Source organism: Apodemus sylvaticus, chromosome 4 (assembly GCF_947179515.1).
Source record: "Apodemus sylvaticus chromosome 4, mApoSyl1.1, whole genome shotgun sequence".
NCBI classification, from domain to species: Eukaryota; Metazoa; Chordata; class Mammalia; order Rodentia; family Muridae; genus Apodemus; species Apodemus sylvaticus.
The window spans coordinates 99,496,847-99,517,444 of NC_067475.1; the positions used below are offsets into that span (position 1 = coordinate 99,496,847).

At 38.9% G+C, this 20,598-nt stretch overlaps 2 protein-coding genes across 4 annotated transcripts in view; one reads left to right on the plus strand and one right to left on the minus strand.

Moving 5' to 3' along the window:
• Nucleotides 1–535: 535 nt before the first annotated feature.
• Trim59 (tripartite motif containing 59) lies at nucleotides 536–12,309 on the plus strand. 3 transcript variants are annotated; one of them, XM_052180377.1, is made up of 3 exons: nucleotides 536–559; nucleotides 1,287–1,360; nucleotides 9,541–12,309. In XM_052180377.1, exon 3 carries the CDS (start codon nucleotides 9,544–9,546, stop codon nucleotides 10,753–10,755), a length of 1,212 nt encoding a protein of 403 aa, XP_052036337.1. In that variant the 5' UTR covers nucleotides 536–559; nucleotides 1,287–1,360; nucleotides 9,541–9,543; the 3' UTR covers nucleotides 10,756–12,309. The 3 variants fall into 3 exon arrangements, with proteins under 3 accessions (XP_052036337.1, XP_052036336.1, XP_052036335.1); XM_052180376.1 differs by lacking the exon at nucleotides 536–559 and adding an exon at nucleotides 640–732; XM_052180375.1 differs by lacking the exon at nucleotides 536–559 and adding an exon at nucleotides 694–804.
• A 683-nt stretch (nucleotides 12,310–12,992) lies between these two features.
• Nucleotides 12,993–20,598, minus strand: part of Smc4 (structural maintenance of chromosomes 4) — a 29,375-nt gene continuing 21,769 nt past the window's right edge. The window contains exons 14-24 of the mRNA XM_052180369.1: nucleotides 20,070–20,295; nucleotides 19,893–19,972; nucleotides 19,166–19,318; nucleotides 18,241–18,367; nucleotides 17,486–17,675; nucleotides 16,604–16,748; nucleotides 16,238–16,411; nucleotides 15,452–15,634; nucleotides 15,086–15,318; nucleotides 14,077–14,260; nucleotides 12,993–13,231 (exon numbers count right to left, since the gene is read on the minus strand). Of these exons, the coding sequence (XP_052036329.1) occupies nucleotides 13,079–13,231; nucleotides 14,077–14,260; nucleotides 15,086–15,318; nucleotides 15,452–15,634; nucleotides 16,238–16,411; nucleotides 16,604–16,748; nucleotides 17,486–17,675; nucleotides 18,241–18,367; nucleotides 19,166–19,318; nucleotides 19,893–19,972; nucleotides 20,070–20,295 (1,848 nt within the window). The 3' untranslated portion in view covers nucleotides 12,993–13,078. The remainder of the gene's footprint in view (nucleotides 13,232–14,076; nucleotides 14,261–15,085; nucleotides 15,319–15,451; nucleotides 15,635–16,237; nucleotides 16,412–16,603; nucleotides 16,749–17,485; nucleotides 17,676–18,240; nucleotides 18,368–19,165; nucleotides 19,319–19,892; nucleotides 19,973–20,069; nucleotides 20,296–20,598) is intronic.

Below are 20,598 nucleotides of genomic sequence, written 5' to 3' on the forward strand. Positions count from 1 at the left end.
AGGCTTGGGGACGGCAGCCTCACGGGGGCGGGCGAGCGCCGGCGTGCCGAGCCCTGCAGCGGGTGACTTCACCCGCCTGAGCACGGAACCTGTGAGCTAACAATGGAAGAAGCCTGCGCGCGGCCAGCCAGAACCAGCCGGGGCGGGCGCGGCCCTAAGTAATGAGCATTGCCCCCCAGCGCCTCCCGAAGCCGCCGGTCACCCGCGCATGCCCGCCCTCGCGAGGTCCTGGCGCCAGCCCTTCCCCCTTTCCCCCGAGGCGCGACCCCGGCCACCGAGGCGCATCCGTGCCGACCGCCCCGCTAGGGCGCCCCGCCCCTGCGCTTCCGCGCCGAGCGCTTAGTGCGCAGGCGCCCAGCCCGCGGCCGTTGGCGTTCAAAGGCCGCCCGCGCCCTCTCATTGGCGGAGGCGGCGCAGTTGAAAGTCGCTGTGGCGCCGCGGGCTCCGCCCCCGCCAGGCACCTGAAGACTGTGGCGAGCGCCTCGCAGTGTCCGCGCCAGGCTGCCCCGGAGCCGAGCTGTGCCGAGCCGTCGCCGTTCGCGCCGTCGCCCGCCTCGCGGTGAGTACGCGGCTCCGCCGGGGAGGCGGCTCGCAGCCTCCCGTTTCTCGAGCGCGCGCCGCCCCGGTGCGTGCGCCGCGGACTTGAGGATGGGGAGGCGGGCTGGGCTCCGGAGAGGCGCGCGGGTGGAGCTGCGCTCGGAGCTGCAGGCGGGATCGTGGTCGTCAGGGCCGGTGGGTGAGCCTAGCGCACCCCGCAGGACCGTGCGGGGCGGGTGAGCCCTGGGCATCCTGCAGAAGGAGAGGGTATGACTGCCATCTTGAGCAACTTCTTTGTTTGGAGTTCACTTATGCCCATTTTACAGATGTGAACCTTCATAGGTAAAACTGAGTCCAAACTCAGTTCAAAGACAACTGAATGTGTTGATGGGAATAATTTAACGTAGTTTCGAGCTGGGGAAATCTACGCTCGTGGATATTTTTAGTCTTGCTGAGTTGTAGCGGGGCATGGACGTGCACGCCTGTAAGTCCAGTATGGGGGCAGACAGAGGCAGCAGGCTCTCCTGTGAGTTCCAGGTCATCCGTGAGGGCTGCACAATTAGACCTGGTCTCAAAAAAGCCCACCAAACGAGACTCTTAAGTGTTTACTTCCCATCAGTGGTCAGGCTTGCCCAGACTCAGAGATGCAGTATGTTGTAAAAAGTCCTTTGTGTGGTGCTGGTTGGGATTTTCAAGATGAAATATTTACTGCAAGCAAAATCTGAAACATTCAATTGTTTTCATTTTAGAATAACAAAAGAGCCTGGAAAGTTGGAGAAGATAAAGTATATTCAGTATTCAGATCAGGAGATTGACAGACCAGGTAAGCTCTGGGAAGTTAACTGTATGTGAAGAAACATCAGTACATTACAGTGTGTGGTTTCTGGGCTATGATGTAAAATTTTAAATCTCTTGAAAAAAAAAGATGTATATTTCGATGTATAAAATTTTAACCATCTTCTGGAGGAAGCATAAAGTGAGAAATGACCTAATCTAAAAGATACTTTTTTGTTTGGTTTTGATTTTGATATTTTTCTTTCCCCAAGACATAGTTTCTCTGTGTAACCCTGGCTGTCCTGGATAATTGTTGTGTAGACCAGGCTGGTTTCTAACTCAGAGATTCCTCTACCTCTGCTTCTGGGAGTGCTGGGACTAAAGCCATCACTGCCTGGCCAAAAGTTTTTCACTTTTATCTAACAGAAATTTTGTAAGGATGTGTGTACATCTGAAGGCATGCACACAAAATGGTGTGTATTGCTTTACTCATTTGCAGACTGTGTTTATTATTCAAGCTACCTTTATTCCTTTTTGCCCAGTATTACACATTGATCTACATTTCTAGTGACCCAAGATACTGTATTTTAGCCCGGTAAGCAAAATTTTAACTTTAGGTAATATATATACTGACATTGTCTTTCAGCAAGTATGTTGCCGAGTGTTTTCCATCAATATATTTTCACTTTGAAAAAAAATTTTTTTGAAAACTGTCTTTTATGTATATAGTTGCATTCACTGTCTTCGTGCACACGAGAAGAGGGCATCAGATCCCATTACAGATGTTTGTGAGTCACTGCGTGGCTGCTGGGAATTGAACTCAGAACCTCTGGAAAGAGCAGCCAATGCCCTTAACTGCTGAGCCATCTCTTTAGCCCTAAGAAATATTTTTTAAAAATCAGTTAAAGTTATAATTTCTCATGTCAGTTCCTGGTTAAGTTACATTAATAGCTTCTTTCATAGCTTTGTGGAATAGGTTTATATTAAAATGAAACAACACATCAGTAAAGACGTAAAATTAGATATTGCTATAGTATTTTTAAAAGTATAATTGTATTCAGTACAGTCAGGGCTATACAGAGAAACCCTGTCTAGAAAATGAAAAAAAAAAGTATAATTTTATATTTATACATGAAAATATTTTAAATTCTTTTAGACTGAAAATGAACATACAGTATTATAAAAATAGGTCTCAACACAAGATTTCATATTTGTCTGTAGTGACTGAGAACAGTTTGAAGTTTTGTGTTATGGTAGCATATAAAGGGCGTGATCATAGCAATTCTCTCCTCCACCCCCTCTCTGGTCTGTAATTTCACACATTAGACTTTTTTATCAGTTAGAGCCACCAGGCTGTGCGGCCCAGAAGTGGGTGTAGCACCACCTGAGCTTTCCCAGGCTTGTCGCTGACTCACCAGAAGTCCTGCGACAAGTCATGGAGCACTGTGGTTTGGGAAACATAATTTCCTTGGAGACTGTAAAATATAATTTGACCCTGGGTGATGGCACATGGCTTGCGATCTCCGCAGGTAGAGGTGGAGGAATTCAAAGTCAGCTGTCCTGTGTGCGCAGTTTGAGGACAGCCTAGAACACACGAGACCCAGTTCAGTAAAGGAAACAAAACTAAAAACTAAGAGTATTTTATAACATTCATGTTCAAAAATGACGAGCAGTTAACTTATGAATTAAAATCTAAAAACACAGGATCAGGAGTATATTTAATACTGATGATTATATCTGGTGTTCTTGTAGACACTGTAGATGCAAAAGGATGAGAAATTTAGAAGCATTTATAAACACAAGAAATTTGTGAAATAATTTACAAATAGATAATTGAGCCTTGTGATTAAAATACCAAGGCCCAGGATTAAAACAACCTGCTTTTTGATAAATTGAAGTGGGTTGTCTTGCTTAATTATCAGTTTTTACTTAAGATTTTAGTACTCATTTGAGGAAAATACATTTCACATGGCTTATTTTTGTTGTCACTTTTTAAAAAAAATTTAACTAAAAAAAATTGATTAACATTTATAATCTGGCAGAGGAAAGAATATAGTTAAGAAAAGGTTTCATAGTTTTTCTTGTATTTTACAGTACATACATTTACCATTGAAATCCTTTTAATAATGTGTACAATCAGTGCCATTTCATATATCCGCCTTGGTTTGTAATCATCAGTACAACTGATAGTCAAGATCTTTCCATCTTGCCAAACTCCAGCTCTGCACTCCTTAGACAGGAGCCGCCCTCTCCTCCCCTCCACTTTCCTCTCCTCCCCCCCTCCTCCCCTCTCCTCTCCTCCCCTCTGAAGCTGCCCTGCCTGCCCTGCCTTCTCCATCATTGCACTTTCTCTTTCTAGTTTGATGCTTGTATTGTTTTTCAAAATCTAATGTGGTTACACTTTTCACCCTCCATTGACTTCACTGAGTGAATTATTTCAGGTTTCCTGTTCCTCAATTAACAAGGTTTATGTAGTTGTGTCGGGGAGCAAGCCCAGAACCTCACTCTGTCACAAGCCCATCCTCGTAGTGGCTGACATTCTTTCAATGTACTCTGTATTTATTTTTGCTAATATAGCTAATCTGCTAATCATATTCTATAAAGTATCTGTTTTTGGAAATTAGTCTATTTTTGGTTTGTATTATCTCTGCGGGGCTTTGGGTCCTACCGTACTGTTTGAAACTTGCATACTTATATTTGTATTCTAAGACAGATGAACAAGGAATTGTTTCATGACCATTTGAAAGAATTCATCAGAGACGCCTGCCCCGCCCTCCCCAGCCTCCTGTCCTAGAGAGGACTTTTTGTAACTTGTAAAAATGTCCCACAGTTTGCTTCAGTTTCCTGGATCAGCCTTAGTAATCGGAATTGATTTGTTCGATACTTTGAATTTCTTTTAAGTCATCGGATGTATTAGTAAGGAGCTTTACAGATACTGTGTTCCCTTTGGGCCTTTTCTCTCCTTTTATTTCTTTTCTAAGTATACTCTCCTCCCGTCAGTGCTGGCTTGTTCCTTCTTTGGATCACCCCAGCTCAGGACTGCCATGGCTTTGTCGGGCGTCTGAGGTCCTCACACTCCTCACGCTTGCTGTGAGGCTGCCACTGCTCCAGCTGTTTCTGCTGTTGTGTGTGAAGAAGAGTTCTGGGGTCATGTTTTTTTCCTTCTAGAACTTAGGGACGTTTTGTCTATTGTTTTCTAGCAGCATTTCTTTTTGCTTTGTTCGTTTTCTGGCTGTCTGCTTTTGCAGAACAAACTTTTGAAAGCTTGGCTAGTTATGTTCCAAGGACTTTTTACTAGTGTGTCTGATATCTTAGTGCTGTTTTTAAAAATCCAATTAGCCTAGACTTTTTATGTAGCTTCTGGTTGCTGGGTGTGGTGGTGGTTTGGGCGAAAGTGTCCCCGTGGTTTCAGCTGGCATTTGAGATGCGCACGGTCCCCAGTTGGTAGCACTGTTGGTGAGATTATGCAGCCTTGTGGGAGGGCAGAGCAGCTTTGAGAGTTGAAGGTCTCACTTTTAGTTGTTCCCTCTGGCTCATGCCTGATGTTAAAGATTCCCGGGGCTTCCCGCTCCGGCTACTGTGCTGTCCTCAGGAACTCTAACCCTCTGGAACTGTAAGCTAAAATAAACCATCCTCTCTGAATTGCCTTGGTCATGGTATCTTATCACAACAACAGAAAAGTACCCAATATGCATAGCTTCTTCAGGATTATACATAGAACTCAAAGTATTGCTTCTTGGACAGTTAGTCATTTGACTTATACAAAATTACAAAACTTTCTAAGGGTGGTGGTGGTAAATAGAGTTCATCTCTAGATAAAAGGAGTAGCAACTAAGCTATATTAAAGAGCAGTGTGTATAAAGAGGCTCTAAGAGGATAACTGTGGTCAGATATTTTTTTAAAGAACTTAACTGTGTTCTTGACAGCCTCAAACTTGCACTCCTTCTGCCAACTCCCATTGCTGCTGTTTTCTTGGTTTGCATTGTGCAATCCGTCTGGCCACTAGTGGGATTGTCTGTCCCACTAGTTAATTATCTGTCCCAATAGTTAATTATCTTTTTAGGTATATGCTGATTCAGTGAAACGACTTATTTAATATAAAGCTAGCAGCTATCTTTTTCTACTCCCTATTCTTGTTCTTCAGAGCCTATCACACTCCTCATGTCGTCTTTCAGTTTTCATGTCTGTGCTTCTTTTTTCTTTATTTTCTTTCCCCTTAGATGGGTTCTTCCCGTGTGGCTCTGGCTGTCTTGGAACTCAGGTTGGGCCTCAGACCCACGGGGTTCCTCTGCTCCAGCCTCCCAGGTGCTGGGGTCAAAGGCTGGCTCCTCTGCCCAGCGTCGCCTCTGGGTTTCTTTCTACATAATGTTTTAAATGTACTTAATTTCTTTTTCTTTCCATTTTTGGGCTCACAAGATGGCTCAGTGACTGAGTGCTTGTCACATAACCCCGACAGTCAGATTCAGTCCTTGGAAAATGTAGAGGAAGGAGAGGAGTGACTTCTGAAAGCTGTCTCCTGACCACACGCGTGTCCTGCCCCACACGTGCATTTAAAAGAGTGAACACTTGACAGTTTAAGTATAGAGTTATGGCTTTTCTTTAATAAGGAAAACTGTAGTTCTTTTTGCTCCCCCAATATAGTTTTATCACTTGATATAAATCACTATTTGGTATTTATGAATATGTAGGTCATAAAATATATACTATCCCTTTTCATGGTTTTATTTTTTTCTCATTTACCCCTCAGTATGTTCAGACACGTTAAAACCCTATCTGTTTTATTGCATGTTTGTATGTATATTTGTATGTATGTATGTATGTTTGTATGTATGTAAAGACATCCCCTTTGTATTTGTCCTTCGCTTCTACATTGCTTACACAGTTATTTTAGAGCTTGCTTTTCTGTTTTCTTGGTAAGACCTCCTTTATGCCTGCAGTAGCCCCCTGCCCCCATCCTTCTGGTGTGGGGGATTTATTTTTAAATTTACTCATGTGTCTGTTAGCGGAGTGCGGAGTCTAGTGCGGATAGAGGCGGGAAGAGGGTACTGCATCCTTGGAGCTGGAGTTACACAGGCAGCTTCTCCTGAACTGATGACAGGCCCTGGGCTAAACTCTGCGTCAGCTCAAAGAGTAGCGAGTGTTCTTAACCGCGGAGCCGTTTCTCACGGGCTCAGTAGTTTGTTTTTGAGAAGCTGACTTTAGTATCAAAGTGGATCTTTCTTTTCTCTTAGCCTAGAGTTTTGGGTGCCCTTAAGGAAGCTTGCTGAAGGCATTGCTTTGTTGTCTTGTAGGGCCCAGTGCTGCCATCTACGCTTTTATTGTTGCTATTGATACTTTATTTGCAAACTTCTTATAACTTAAAGTTGAGCTGTTGGGTCTATAGATTCTCACACACGTTGTCACTTTCCCCCCATTCCCCAGATCTTTGAGTGTCTGTCTATGCAAGTATGCACTGTCTCCCGCCTTCCAGAGCATGTGGTCAGAGGACAACCTCCTCCTAACATGAGACTGGGTCATTTTTTCGCCTCTGCTTCCACCTTGCAGTATGACTGCTTCATTGATCTATCCTATGTCCCGCTGTACATGGGCTTTGGAGATCCAAACGCAGGCCCTTAGGCCTGGATGGTCTACCCACTGAACCACGGGGCCCTCAGGCCTGGGTGGTCTACCCACTGAGCCATGGCCACCCCGCCCCCGCTTCCTGTGAGAGATACAAAGTAAAGCTGTGAAGATTTAATAAAACTAGAACTATTGTATGCAACTATTGTATGCAAATTTGTCCTAAAATCTGTTTTGTTTTTGCAATTTTACTACCAGATATTAAATCTGGATTGAATGTGTATGTACATTACTTCATTTTCTGTATTCCATCATTGTGTATTTTGACATCGTTGAAGTACTCAGAGAAATATGTTTGTTTTTCTTGGGTAGTTTTTGTATGACTTCCCAGCTCTCTGTGGATGTGGGTTTAGGTTGTAAAGGCTTTTTTTTTTTTTTTTAAAGATTTATTTATTTATTATGTGTAAGTACACTGTAGCTGTTTTCAGACACTCCAGAAGAGGGAGTCATATCTCATTACCGATGGTTGTGAGCCACTATGTGGTTGCTGGGATTTAAACTCAGGACATTTGGGAGAACGGTCATGCTCTTAACTGCTGAGCCATCTCTCCAGCCCCTGTAAGGGCTTTTAAACGTGCATTCACTTGCATTTCTTTTCAGTAACTGTTGTCTGATGTGCTGCTGCCCAGTCATTACTTTCCTGGAATCCGACGCAGGTCATGACTTAGTTTCTGCATGCCACAACTGGGCTCATTATGGGTCATTGTCATGGTATCTTTTCTGATAGGCCCTTCATTGCTTCTAACAGATTTTATTATTAAAAAGAAAAAAGCCCACATTGCTACTAGAACTATTATTGTTTAGATACTATTTCTGACCTTATAGGCAGCTTACATTCTAATACATAAATGTAATAAAATTCTTATAAAATCTTACGTGCTTGAAATAAAATTAGTCTATCCAGTTAAATTTACAGAGGTACCCAATCTAGGGAAGCACACAGAAGGTGGCTAAGAAGCTAAGGGCTAAACAGATTTGAAAGTTTAAAAAGAACAATTAGTTATTTCTAAATGCTATTGCTGCTAGCTTTTTCTTTTTTTTTTTTTTTTTCCTTTTGGTGGTGCTGGGAACTGAATGCAGGACCTTATGAATACTAGACATCACATTCAACTACTGAACTATATCCCCAGCCCTGTTTTTATGAACTTATTTTGGGACTGGTTTTATCTAGAATTTTTGTCAGCCTTTATACTCTACATAAATAGCACCTAGGATTTTGCTTCTTCTTTTAAACAGTGATATACTTGATATTTTCCCCGTCAAAGGCTAGGTAGTTTTTGCAGATTTATGGCTTGCACTGTGAGCAGTTCAGAGGAAAACTAGAAAAGTGGGCTGTGAGCTGCCCACCTTGTCTCCCTCCCTGTCAGCCTCCCTGCTCTGTCTTCTGACCTCTATGCTCTGCCGCTAGGTCCCTTTTATATGTAAAAAAAAAAAAAAAAAAAAAAAAAAAAATTGCCAGCCTCTGTTGGAGTCTCTGAACTATTTTTATTTATTTATTTTTTCCTTTCTGTTTTAGGGATAGTCTCAAAACACATTTTTAAAAAAAGACTTACTTTTTGTTATGTGCATGTGTTGTGAGCAGATATGTGCAGGTATTGGGAAAGTGTCAGATTCCCTGGGGGTGGTTTGTAGGTAGTTACATATAAGCCTCCTGATGTGCTGGTAATAAATTCTGGTCCTCTGGAAGAGCAAGTTTGCAGTCATAACCACTGAGCCATCTTCTCAGTTTCTCAAACATTTAAAATGAAGATGAGTGTTATCTTTTATTTTCTTTATCATTTGTTTTAGATTTTCATTTTTCAATCAGTGTTTGTCACTGTAGTCAATCTTTCAAACCGATTTTATTTGCAAAGGCTAATTATAATTACATCTTATTTCCTTTCAAATCTTAAAGTTAAAATTACCCCTTTAGAATGCTGCAATATAGGTCTGGGTCTGTATTGTTTAGCATGTAGAAGGCTTTGAGTTTATTACCACCAAAAAAGAGAAAAAGAAAAAAGAAATAAGAATTGCTGTGTGTTGATGTTAATAGTAATTTTTAGAGAAGCCACATAAACCTTGTAAGAAGCTATGATTGAGGTGTGATTCTGCAAACCTGCAGCCCTAGCACTTATCTCAGAAAAGAGCCACAGGTAACACCCTCATGCCTACAACTCTAGAGTTTACCTCAGAAAAAAAATCATCACAGAAAACATTTTCTTCTACTAAGTTGAATAATTTTGTTACGCCTAATGTTGTGCAAATGCTATTTATTCTTGTCCTTGCCTATTCATGATGTGTAGTTTTTCTTTGGTATCTTGTATATAGTAATTGTAATTAAGGAGATTTCAACTGACTTTTATTTAGTCTTAAATTACATAGAAACCAGTTTGACTAATTTGGAGTGTTACACATTAGTAGGGATGTTGTTGGAAAGTAATAAACTTAAAGATGGACTTACTCAGTATATATTAGGAGTTGAATTACAAAGAAAGTGCCAACTAAAAAAATCTCAGTGCTTTACTTTTAAATGGTGAATACAGTATGTTATTAATTTGAAGGTCATGCCTAAAACCTTACATGTGTGCCAGATGTGTGCTACATACAGACTTAAATTTTTTTGTTTTACAGGAAATGCACAATTTTGAGGAGGAGTTAACGTGCCCCATCTGCTACAGTATCTTTGAAGACCCCCGTGTACTGCCATGCTCTCATACATTTTGTAGGAACTGTTTGGAAAATGTTCTTCAGGCATCTGGTAACTTTTATATATGGAGACCTCTGCGAATTCCACTCAAGTGTCCTAACTGCAGAAGTATTATTGAAATTGCATCGACTGGCATAGAATCCTTACCTGTAAACTTTGCATTAAGAGCAATTATTGAAAAGTACCAGCAAGAAGATCATCCAGATGTTGTCACCTGCCCTGAACATTACAGGCAACCATTAAATGTTTATTGTCTACTAGATAAAAAATTAGTTTGTGGCCATTGTCTTACTATAGGCCAACATCATGGCCATCCTATAGATGACCTTCAGAGTGCCTATCTTAAAGAAAAGGATACACCTCAGAAGTTGTTTAAACAGTTAACTGACACACACTGGACAGATATCACTCGCCTTATTGAAAAGCTTGAAGAACAGAAATGTCATTCTGAGAAAATAGTTCAAGGTGATAAAGAAGTTGTTCTCCAGTATTTTAAGGAGCTTACTGATATATTAGAACAGAAAAAAAAATATTTTTTGTCAGCTCTTTGTGATGTCAACAAGATGATTAATCAAGAATACACTCCACAGATTGAAAGAATGAAGGAGATAAGGGAACAACAACTTGAGTTAATGACAGTGACAACGTCTTTACAAGATGAATCTCCACTTAAATTTCTTGAAAAAATTGATGATGTCCGCCAACGTGTGCAGATGTTGAAACAGAGACCACTTCCTGAGGTCCAGCCTGTTGAAATTTATCCTCGAGTAAGCAATGTATTAAAAGAAGAGTGGAGCAGAACAGAAATTGGACGTATCAAGAAAGCTGTCATTCCTGAAATGAGAATTTCTTCAAAGAGAACGCCATGTTCCTGGCCTGATGAGGATGAAAAAGAAATGGAATTGTTTAAAATTTTAAACATCACTATAGTTTCCCTCATTTCGGTGATACTGATGTTGATACTCTTTTTCAACCATCACATAATAACCTTCTTAAATGAAATCACTTCAATATGTTTCTCTGAAGTCTTTCTCTCTTTTTACCAAAGTTTATGTAAGAACATATATGACTTAAAAAATACAGTGTGCTACTCTTTATATTTGTTTAAGGAATTTATGTGGAAAATAGTTTCTCGTTGAAAACCTAAAATTTCCAGATTTATGTGGGCTTATTCTGTATAGCAGAGGCTGTTGATTGCTAAATGGAGAAGTCAGGGTGGCATAGGCCGCACATGAACTTTCCTTCTGTTACAACAGATACCCAGAAATACCATAAACTTCCCATGCTTTGGTACAAGTGCAGTCAAAAATGAGACATCTGAAAGATGACTAAAATCAAGTTAGAAAATGACAACTTTTGGGTTGAATATTAATACTTTACCCTATTCTTATTGACTTAGTAGTCAATGCTTTATTCTGATTAAAAAGTATTTTTTTAACTGTTATATGCTACAGTAGGTAACTTTGCAGTTCTTTGTATATGTAGATATGAGCTTTTTAAAAATGACAAAATCCTTTAGGTCTACAAACCTGTCTTCATATGATTTGAAGCTTTTCAATATATAGATGGAGGTGATACATAAATGGTTTTAAAAATTCAGGCCAGGATTGTCTAAACATCTTTTTTGGTCAGTCCTATAATAAACTTAAGAGCATTCATCCCAAGTAGCTCTGCTTGCTGCTTTTGGGTAAATCAACTGTTTCTAGTAAACTGAGTTTAATTCAGCCTTGATATCAGTGAGGTCTCAAAAACCCACCAATCACTAGGTTCTAGTGCCAGAGCCCCTGCCTGGACTGCTGGCTCCAGCACCACAGAGCAAACCAAGTACGTATTTTGGTTTTGTAGTGTTTTAGTCTTTAAATGAAAACTGTATGAAACATGTACATTAAGACAATCATATTGATGTAATTCATTTAATAGATTTGGTATCATATAAACTATATTCGTTTTAAAGTGGTCTCACCCTGTAGCTCAAGTACTGGGATTACAAGTATGAGCTGTTGCTGTATCTGTTTTAAGAAGTCATTGTGTTAGAACCTTTAATTATGTTCCCTTAACATGGACTACCATGAACTTTGGTAGAACTTTGGCTCACTGCCATTGAAATCTCCAACACAATGCTTTCCAGAAACCCCAGATGAGGTGCTCTTCAATTACCACCTATGGGGACCTTATTTCAAATATAAACTGTCAGAACAAGTTTTATCACTAAGTAAGTCATTATTAAGATCCAGCCACTTAATCAGACTCAGATTTTATCTAGCACAACGAGGCCATTTTGAAGATGTAATTAAGTGAGGGGAAATAATGTTTTGTCATTGAGTGCTATTTTTTAATATATTACCAAGTGAAGAATATTAGCTAAGACAGTTTTCAATGGGTTACTAACTTTGCAGAAGTGAGGAAACAAATGATGTGCCAGTGTTAGCAGGTGGGAGAGCTCATTTTTATGCTTAAAAAAAATTAGGCTGATCAATGTAGTTAGCTGAAACTTCAATTTCAAACTAAGAAAGCATATGCCCAGTCTTAACCTTGTAGGCTTGATGATTTTGAGTATACAACCATTTTTGTGTTGATATTCAGTTTTGTATTTTTGCCAGGAAGTTGAGGTTATACAGTTTAAAAGTACATACATTTGGGAATTCTGGGTTTCATGTATAACAGTATATTTTAATAAATGATATTTTACTGAATATCTTAGTGGTGGCATTTTTATATGGATTCTGGTTATTCTTTCTTGAAAACTATCAAGTAATTTCATTTCTACTTCTATAATGTTATGGTTTTATTATGACTCATGGTAGGAGACATTTGACTAATAAAGCAAAAGACTTAGGGTTTTGTGTGTGTGTGTGTGTGTGTGTGTGTGTGTGTGTGTGTGTGTGTGTGTGTGTGTGTAAGAGAGAGAGAGAAAGAGAAAGGAGTGTAGATCAGGCTCTTGCCTCTGAGCCCTGGGATGAAAGGTATTCATCACCAAGCCTGGCAAAGGCAGACTTCAGATTCCTCCTGAAAATGTGAGGTTAGTAGAAACAAGTTGGTAACGTTACTTTAGTATGTTGGGGTGTAACTGACTTACAGTTATCAACATTAGTACATAGGTTTATGTACTGAGGTGTCCCGAATCCTAAGCGATGACTGTCTGTCTGCCTTGGAATTACAAGGAGGATTACAGAAACAAAAAGACATGGACTACTTGTACTGCCTCCTATGGCAGGGGAATCCAGAGTTTGAGGTTACGTGGGCTACAATGAACACTGCCAACCGAACAGGGCCCCTAACAATAACTGGAAACCAACCAGACCCCTCATTTCTATAGTACAGAAATGGATACAATTATTAAAAGACATCACACAAATAAAACAGAAAACTCTTGTCATTCAACTTAGAAAAATGTATTTTATTAAAGACAAAACCAGAAACAGCAAATCTAAGCAAATTTGAAAATTTTCAGTATGAAAAATTTCAACAAAGTCCTTTAGATGCAATTTGTTTTGGGTTCACCGCAACACTTTTTGTAATATTGTATGTTTTATAGATGCCAATAAGTCTATCTGAAATCTCAAACATATTATTTCGAAGAGAGATTATTATGAACTGGGCATTTTTTGTTTGCTCCTAAAAAAGAAAAAAAGAAATAACAGTTAAGTCATAATAAATAGGCAAACATTACCCACCCCCCCATAAAGTTTGTGGGTAGAATTCTATTGCAGGATTTTCCCTGTCCAATTACATTAGTGCAGAGGAGGGTTGTGATTGGACAGGGAAAACGTGTGTGTGTGTGTGTGTGGGGGGGGGGGGGGAGGGGGAGGGGAGGAGCATCCCAGAGAGTGGAGAACCAAGATGTGTACCTGCGAGGCATTTACCAGCCACAAGTAAATATGACTTTACAAGGTTAGAAATGGTGGGATCAATTGGCTCTAAAATTATTGTATTGGCATCTTGTAAATTGTGATATTGATACACAAATTTGATTGGTTAATTAACCTTTAAGAGTCATGATTATGGGGGATTGGAGAGATGGCTCAGTGGTTAAGAGCCCTTCTGAAGGTTCTGAGTTCAAATCCCAGGAACCACATGGTGCCTCACAACCATCTGCAATGAGGTCTGACACCCTCCTCTGGTATGTCTAATGACAGCTACAGTGTACTTACAAATAATAAATTTAAAAGAAAAAGTCATGATTCTACTGGGTTATGTGTTGAGATGGCTGATCGTGGAGTGTGTGAAGAGCTAGCCCAGTGGGGGCCGGAGAGTTGGTGGGTCGATTTAATATTTCCCGCAACAGATGATTAACATCTAAGTAACAACTTCATGGATAATTCATGAAAAGTGCGGAGTCCAAGTATTTTTTTTTCAAAAAGACTGCAAGCCTAGAAGAAAAATCCTGATGGTTTGATTAAAAAAAAAAATATTGATAGCAAGAAATAAACCATAAAATTCCCAAACAATGATTTACTCACGTATATGTAAAATGCAACAATAGACACATTTTTAAAATCCAGAGCTGCATCAATCTCATCCATGAAGTAGAGGGGAGTGGGCTTGTAGTGATGGAGAGCAAACACTAGGGCCAAGGAACTAAGGGTTTTCTCGCCTCCTGAAAGGTTAAAGATCTTCTTCCAACTTTTCTTAGGAGGCCGAACACTGCAATAATTAAGAAATGTTACTCAAATACTAAAACTAAGGCTAAGACTGAAGTACTTCCCACAACTAACATCAATCATTTTCTTGCTAAATCTGTAAGTTGCTTTTCACAATATTTTAGATGTTGGTTTTCTGAATAGGGTGATTTTCAGTATGACTTTTTTTTTTTTTTAATCTTTTAAAAGTTGTGATCCTCCTGCTTACACCAGTTGTGCTGGGATTAATCGCACAAACCCATGGCCTGGCTGTTGATTTTTTTGGATTTGGTTTTTTCAAGACAGGGTTTCTCTATGTAGCCCTGGCTGTCCTGGAACTCTGTAGTAGGCTGGTCTCGAGCTCAGATATTCGCCTGCCTCTGCCTCCCAGAGTGCTGGGACTACAAGCGTGAGCTACCACCGCCCGGCTGATCTTTTTTTTAAAATCTAGTTTAGAACATTATTAAAATTTTAAGATTTAAACAGTGGCCTATTGTCTCTTAACCATTTTGGAAAAAAAAATTTATTTTGGTATTGATGGAGGCCTTTCTGACTTGTCTGTGAGTCATTTTTTTTTTGGTGTATTAAAGTCTGGCTACCTAGCCTATGAGTCTCTGAGTCGATCTCAACAAGGAGCATTCTGGGACTATAGATGTTGTATTACTGCATCTAGCTTTGATTTTAAGATGAATTAGACATTGTATAACATACTTTGTACATATTTTATGCTGCAAACATGAAAGTACATAAGCAAGGTAGTACTTATTACCAAATAAATGGAGTTCCAACCTTCACACACTAAAGAAATATTAATAAATCAGAAAAAATGCAGGATTAAAATCTCACAAACCTGAACATGATTCCTTCAGAAAAAGGATCTAAACTATCCACAAGCTCCAGTTCAGCATCCCCTCCCAAAGTGAGCATCTGGTAGTTTTCTTTTAGTTTATTTGTTATTACATAAAAACCAGCCATAAATTCATTCAGCCTTTGTTTTCGAAGATCTTCGTATGCTTGTCTAAAATTATCTCTTTCAGAAGTAATTTTGTCCAGTTCAGCTACTCTTTGCAAATATAATTCTTCCTGTGAAGATTGTAAAACAAAAAAGCAAAACCCTCTTTCACATACAAATCTGAGACTTAGCACTGTCACTATGTAAAATTAAATACCCGATTTAGGCTCAGCAAAATTTCTATTAGAAGTAATTTACTCATACCTTTTTTTTATATTCAGCGATGGCACCAAGGTTTGGTTTCATTTCCCGACACTGAGCTTCCAAAAGTGCAATTTGATTTGTTATAGAATCTGGATTCTTGATTGCCTCAAGATCCTCTTGGCTTAGAACGGATACTGTCTCAACGGGATTATCTTCAACAGGATGCAATTTTATTTTTGAAATCTAAGAATTGAGAAGACATAAAAACAGGTCAAGTTTAGTTTTATTTGTGCATTGGTGTGTTGGTGAATGCAAAGTGTGTAGACAGATGTCACACAGAGCCTGAGGAGCTGGTGGAGATAGCCAGCTGATAGGGGTGTTGGGAACCAAACTGTGGGTCCTCTGCAAAAGTAGCAAGTGCTTATACCACAACATGAAAAATGACAGCTACAAAGACAATACAGGAATGAACTGACTACTATCCACATAAACTCTGGAGTGAGAAGATAACTGCCTACTATAATGATTACTCATTTCTATTTAGTAATTCAAATAAAATTTGATTTAATTTTCACATTTATATCCCTTATAAATGTGAAAACATTTACAATCAGAACATACCTCAAGAAACCCAAAAAGATTTATTACCTATTACTCTTTATCTATGCACTGATGGATAGTCGCCACAGGTGTGCCTGATGCCCTTGGAGATCAGAACAGGGTGCCCTGGAGCTAGAACTGCTGTGAGATCATGTGGTACTAGGGATCAAATTTGGGTCTTCTGGATGAGCCATCTATCTCTCCAGCCTCCCAAAAAGGCCTAAAATTAAATGACAAAGAACTCACCTCTTTTTGCCAGTATTTTATTTTTGAGTTATGTTCAGAAATGTGGCCATCTATCTGCTCAAGTTTCAACTTAATACTAAGTGCATCTTTCTGAAGAGCATGTTCATTTTCTTGAATAACTTTTAGTTCCTGAAGTAGATTACGATGTTCTTTCTGTATTTCTGGTAAGGACGACTAAAAACCAAGAAGTGTGACAAATACTTTGTCAAACAGATACTTTTACATTACATAGACATTGTTAGCAGTTCCTCTTCCTGTCCCACTTTAAAAGTTTCCTTTAAGTTTATAGTTAAGACAAAGATTAACTTACAAACATCTTAGCTGCTTCAAGTATCACCTGCCCTGTAATGCAGAAACACATCTTACCTCTGCAGCATTTGTATTTTTTACAACCTCTTCTGCATTGTCTTCAATATTTTTTAGTTCTGTTTTTAAGTCATTTATTTCTTTGTCAGTGTCTTTTATTTCTTTCTCTGTGCAGCAAACAGAATCCTGTGCCTTTTTAAGATTTCTAAAAAGAAAAAAATCAACACAATTTATGACGTGATTTACTGAACCATCCTTACATTTTATGCTTATATAAATAAAGACTTGTAGTCCGAGTTGTATGTTTTATCAAAATTCCACAGAGCTTAATAAAACCCCCTATGCTGCTTCTAGCAGACTTTGCTGCCGCTACCTATTAGATTACAAACCCTTGATATTCAACAAGGTGGTCATTCCTTGAATTTACAGAGATCTGCCTAACTCTGTCTTCTGAGTTTGAGGGTCTCAGGGATTACAAGTGTATGCTACTATGCCTAGACAAGTGAGTTGAAAATTTTTTTCCCCTCAACTTGTTTACATATATTTTCTGCTAACAAATGATTGAGTAGCTCCTTAAACCAAATCATTCAACAGATAATACAAACTTTAAGAAATAATCTGAAAGATTTGATTTACAGCTCATTCTTAGCGCTTCCTGTTTTTGTTAAGACCTAGTTCTGCTACGTCTACTCTATGCCAGAGAAACAAAATGTCTATGCCTTTAAGAACTGGGTTATGATATATAATTCCAACTTTTCTAAGGCATACATGTTTACCAGTTTGTTGTGTTTTTAAGTTTAAGACAAATGATAAATCTTCATTGTAAGCTTTTTCTTTCTGAATAGTGTTTCTGGGCAGTGGCAGTTGAGTTTAATAAATAACAGCCAGTGCAATGCCTCCATTTCCAGTTAGAGGTGAGGGCAGACTAGGGGAGCACACTACCTGTCAGCAGTCTTGATTGCTACTTGGGCTTTAGTAATGGCAGAAGCACATTCATCCAGCTGCTTGTTGATTGTGTCAAGTTTGTTTTGCTGGGCCTTGAGTTTCCGGTTGTTGATATCTATGATGGTATCATGGAGCCGTTTAATCTCAGCTTCGACTTTACCAGCTTTCTCAGCCACACCATCATATTCTGAAAATAATAAAAGAGCCAAACTCATTTTTCTCTATTTGTAACTATATGGTAGATGTGTATTTATTCAATCACTTTATTCGATACTGGGTATCAAATATCAGGCATTTAGGGAAAATAACAACAACACTTTAAACAAAACAATATTGTAACATATAATGTTAAACTCTGGTTAAGCTGTTGATACATTTCTTAGTGACTTTACATTCTCACCCATTCTTAAAAAACTTCACTAAATATTCCCTTTTGCCCTAGGACTAGCCCTTTTTCTGGTCTGGAGGAGCTGGATATTTTCTTTTGTTTAACTAAAGAGTCCTATACATTATAACAAAAGTGTAGAGTACAAGTCTAAAGACACTTCCCTGGTCCAATCAACCAAAGATACTATGCAACGTAGAAGGCATAAGTGATGAACTGATTGGCTTTAGCTGGCAAGTCAGTACCTTAGTATAAGCAGTAATTAATGATGGGGACAACATTAGGTGAAGTACATGCTTGTTGACAGTTGCAGTGACACATTCTTAATTTGAAATGTAAAAGGGCAGCAGTTTACTTTTAAACATACCTTTCTTGAAAATACTGACATTTTCTTCAAGCAATTTCTGCTGCTTTTTATCAGGGGCTGTAGCAAGCACATTAGCTTCCAGTTCTTTAATTTGTGCACACAAATATTCTTCTTGTTCTGATAAACCCTATAAATATAATTTAGCATTTATGGCCAATACTTAGTACGAGTAAATATTTCTCTGATCACTGAACTTTAGAAAAATTTAAAAGACTAACAGGTAAATGATGGAAAGCATCATCAATATAAAAATATAGATGATCAGAAAACAAAATGTGTACCAATTCATTATAAAGATAATGTGTTAGAACCATTATTTGGACAATTTAGTATGAGGCAAAAAGTGCTTTAAAGCAATGAAATATAACTAATTAAAATTTCAGGAACATATCTTATAGAAGTAATTAGATGTGTATATTAAGACATAACTATAATTGTAATTTAGCTGTGTACACAGACAAATCAAAAACAAGGGAAAATTTCAGGTATTTATTAAGCAAAGGAAAGGTACTTTTGTATTTGTATAACGTATTTTATACATTAAAAAGCTACCACAGACTATACAAATAAGCATAGATATGCAAATACATTACATGCAACTAAATTTTAAAAATTGAAGCTGTGTGTCATAGCTGAAGGTTATAATTTAGCTATTTACTGAAAACCGCCTTAAACTGGAAACAACGGGCTGCCAGGCATAAGTGCGTACATCTGGGCATACGTGCGTACATCTTTAATCACAGTCAAGTGGACTGCACATTTCTAAGACAGCCAGAACTACACAGTAAGAAGCATATTTCTAGAGTGGGAAATAATGATCATCTTTCACATTTCAAAATTGGAAGTAAACTCAAAATGCTTCTTTGCAATTGCTGTTGAATTGTAACAGTCTCAGCTAATATTCACACACGGACACACACAATACCTGGATGCTTGCAGTGAACTTTTCTAGTGTATTTCTCATTTCTCGTTCATTATGCCTTAACTTAACTACAGCTTCTTCATGTTGTACTTTCTGCTCTTGGATTTGCACTGCTTGTTTAGAATGCGTTTCCAACTGGGATTCCATCTTATTTACCTTCAAAGGATAAAAGGAATACAATTTTCTCCAAGTGTCACAATCCCCTTACATTTCTTTTATTATTAACACTGTGGTGTGTGTAGCCTTGGCATACGTAACAAGTGTCAGAGGACAACCTGTGGGAGTTGCTTTTTCTATGGACGGAACTCAAGTAGTCAGTCAGGCTTGGCAGGAAGGGCCTTTACCCACCCTTTACCCTCTCAACAATCTCGCCTACCCTCCGAGTGTTCAAAGTCAGCTTCTGAAATGAAAAACCCTGAGGCTGATGCAGCAGTTAAGTAAGAGCACTTCCTGAGCTCTGGAGTTTGATTCCTGGCCACTAGATAGTGGCTTACAACCTCCAGTAACACCAGTTCCCGGGGGATCCAATACCCTTTTCTGGTCTCCTGGGACACCAGGTATGAACATGGTATACAGAAATAACATCCATTAACATAAAATCAAAAATAAATAAAAGAGGAAAATCCCAAGCTTCAAGCATAAAGACAAAAATAAGAGCTATATAAGAAGTCCGTGTGGATTCCCAGGGAGTAGGCTAGAAAGAAGTGACCATTATTTGGATTATGCTAACCTCTTCTACAGAGACTTCATCAATAACTGAAGAACCCATTCTTCCTTTCATCACTTTGCTTCCACCACCACTCATTGTACCTGGAGAACATATGACAAGTCATTTGTATATGTTTTACCCAAGATTAAAACAAAAACAAAAAACCAAACCCAACCAGTCAGGGAAGAACCAACTTACCTGACTGTTCTATGATCTGCCCCTGGAGAGTTACCACTCTCCACCGCCTGTCTTTTTGATACGCTACTCTTGTAGCTTGATCCAAATTGTTAGCCACCAAGGTATCTCGTAAAGCAAAGTAAAAGGCTTGGCGGATTTCCTCATTTTTTACTTTAACTAAATCAAATAACCGAGGAGTATTTTCAGGAGTTTGAATTTTGCTCATTTTCCTGGCCCACACAGCCATCTAAAAGTTAAAAAATTGTGCATATAATAAACAATGTTTTCTAGGTATTATAACCCTGAATAAAATTTTTGTTCTTTTTGAGACAGAGTTTCCCTTGCTGCCGCTTTGTAGACGGGCTAGTCTCAAATTTAGAGAGATCCAGCTGCCTCTGCCTCCCAAATCCTAGGATTAAAGGCACCACCACCCAGCTCCTAAATAAAATATTACCATGCATGGTATTAAATTCCTCCCTAGTATTAATTTTATATCTATGCAGTATCAATGCAAAACTTGAAGACAAAATTTATCACTAAGTTAAAACCT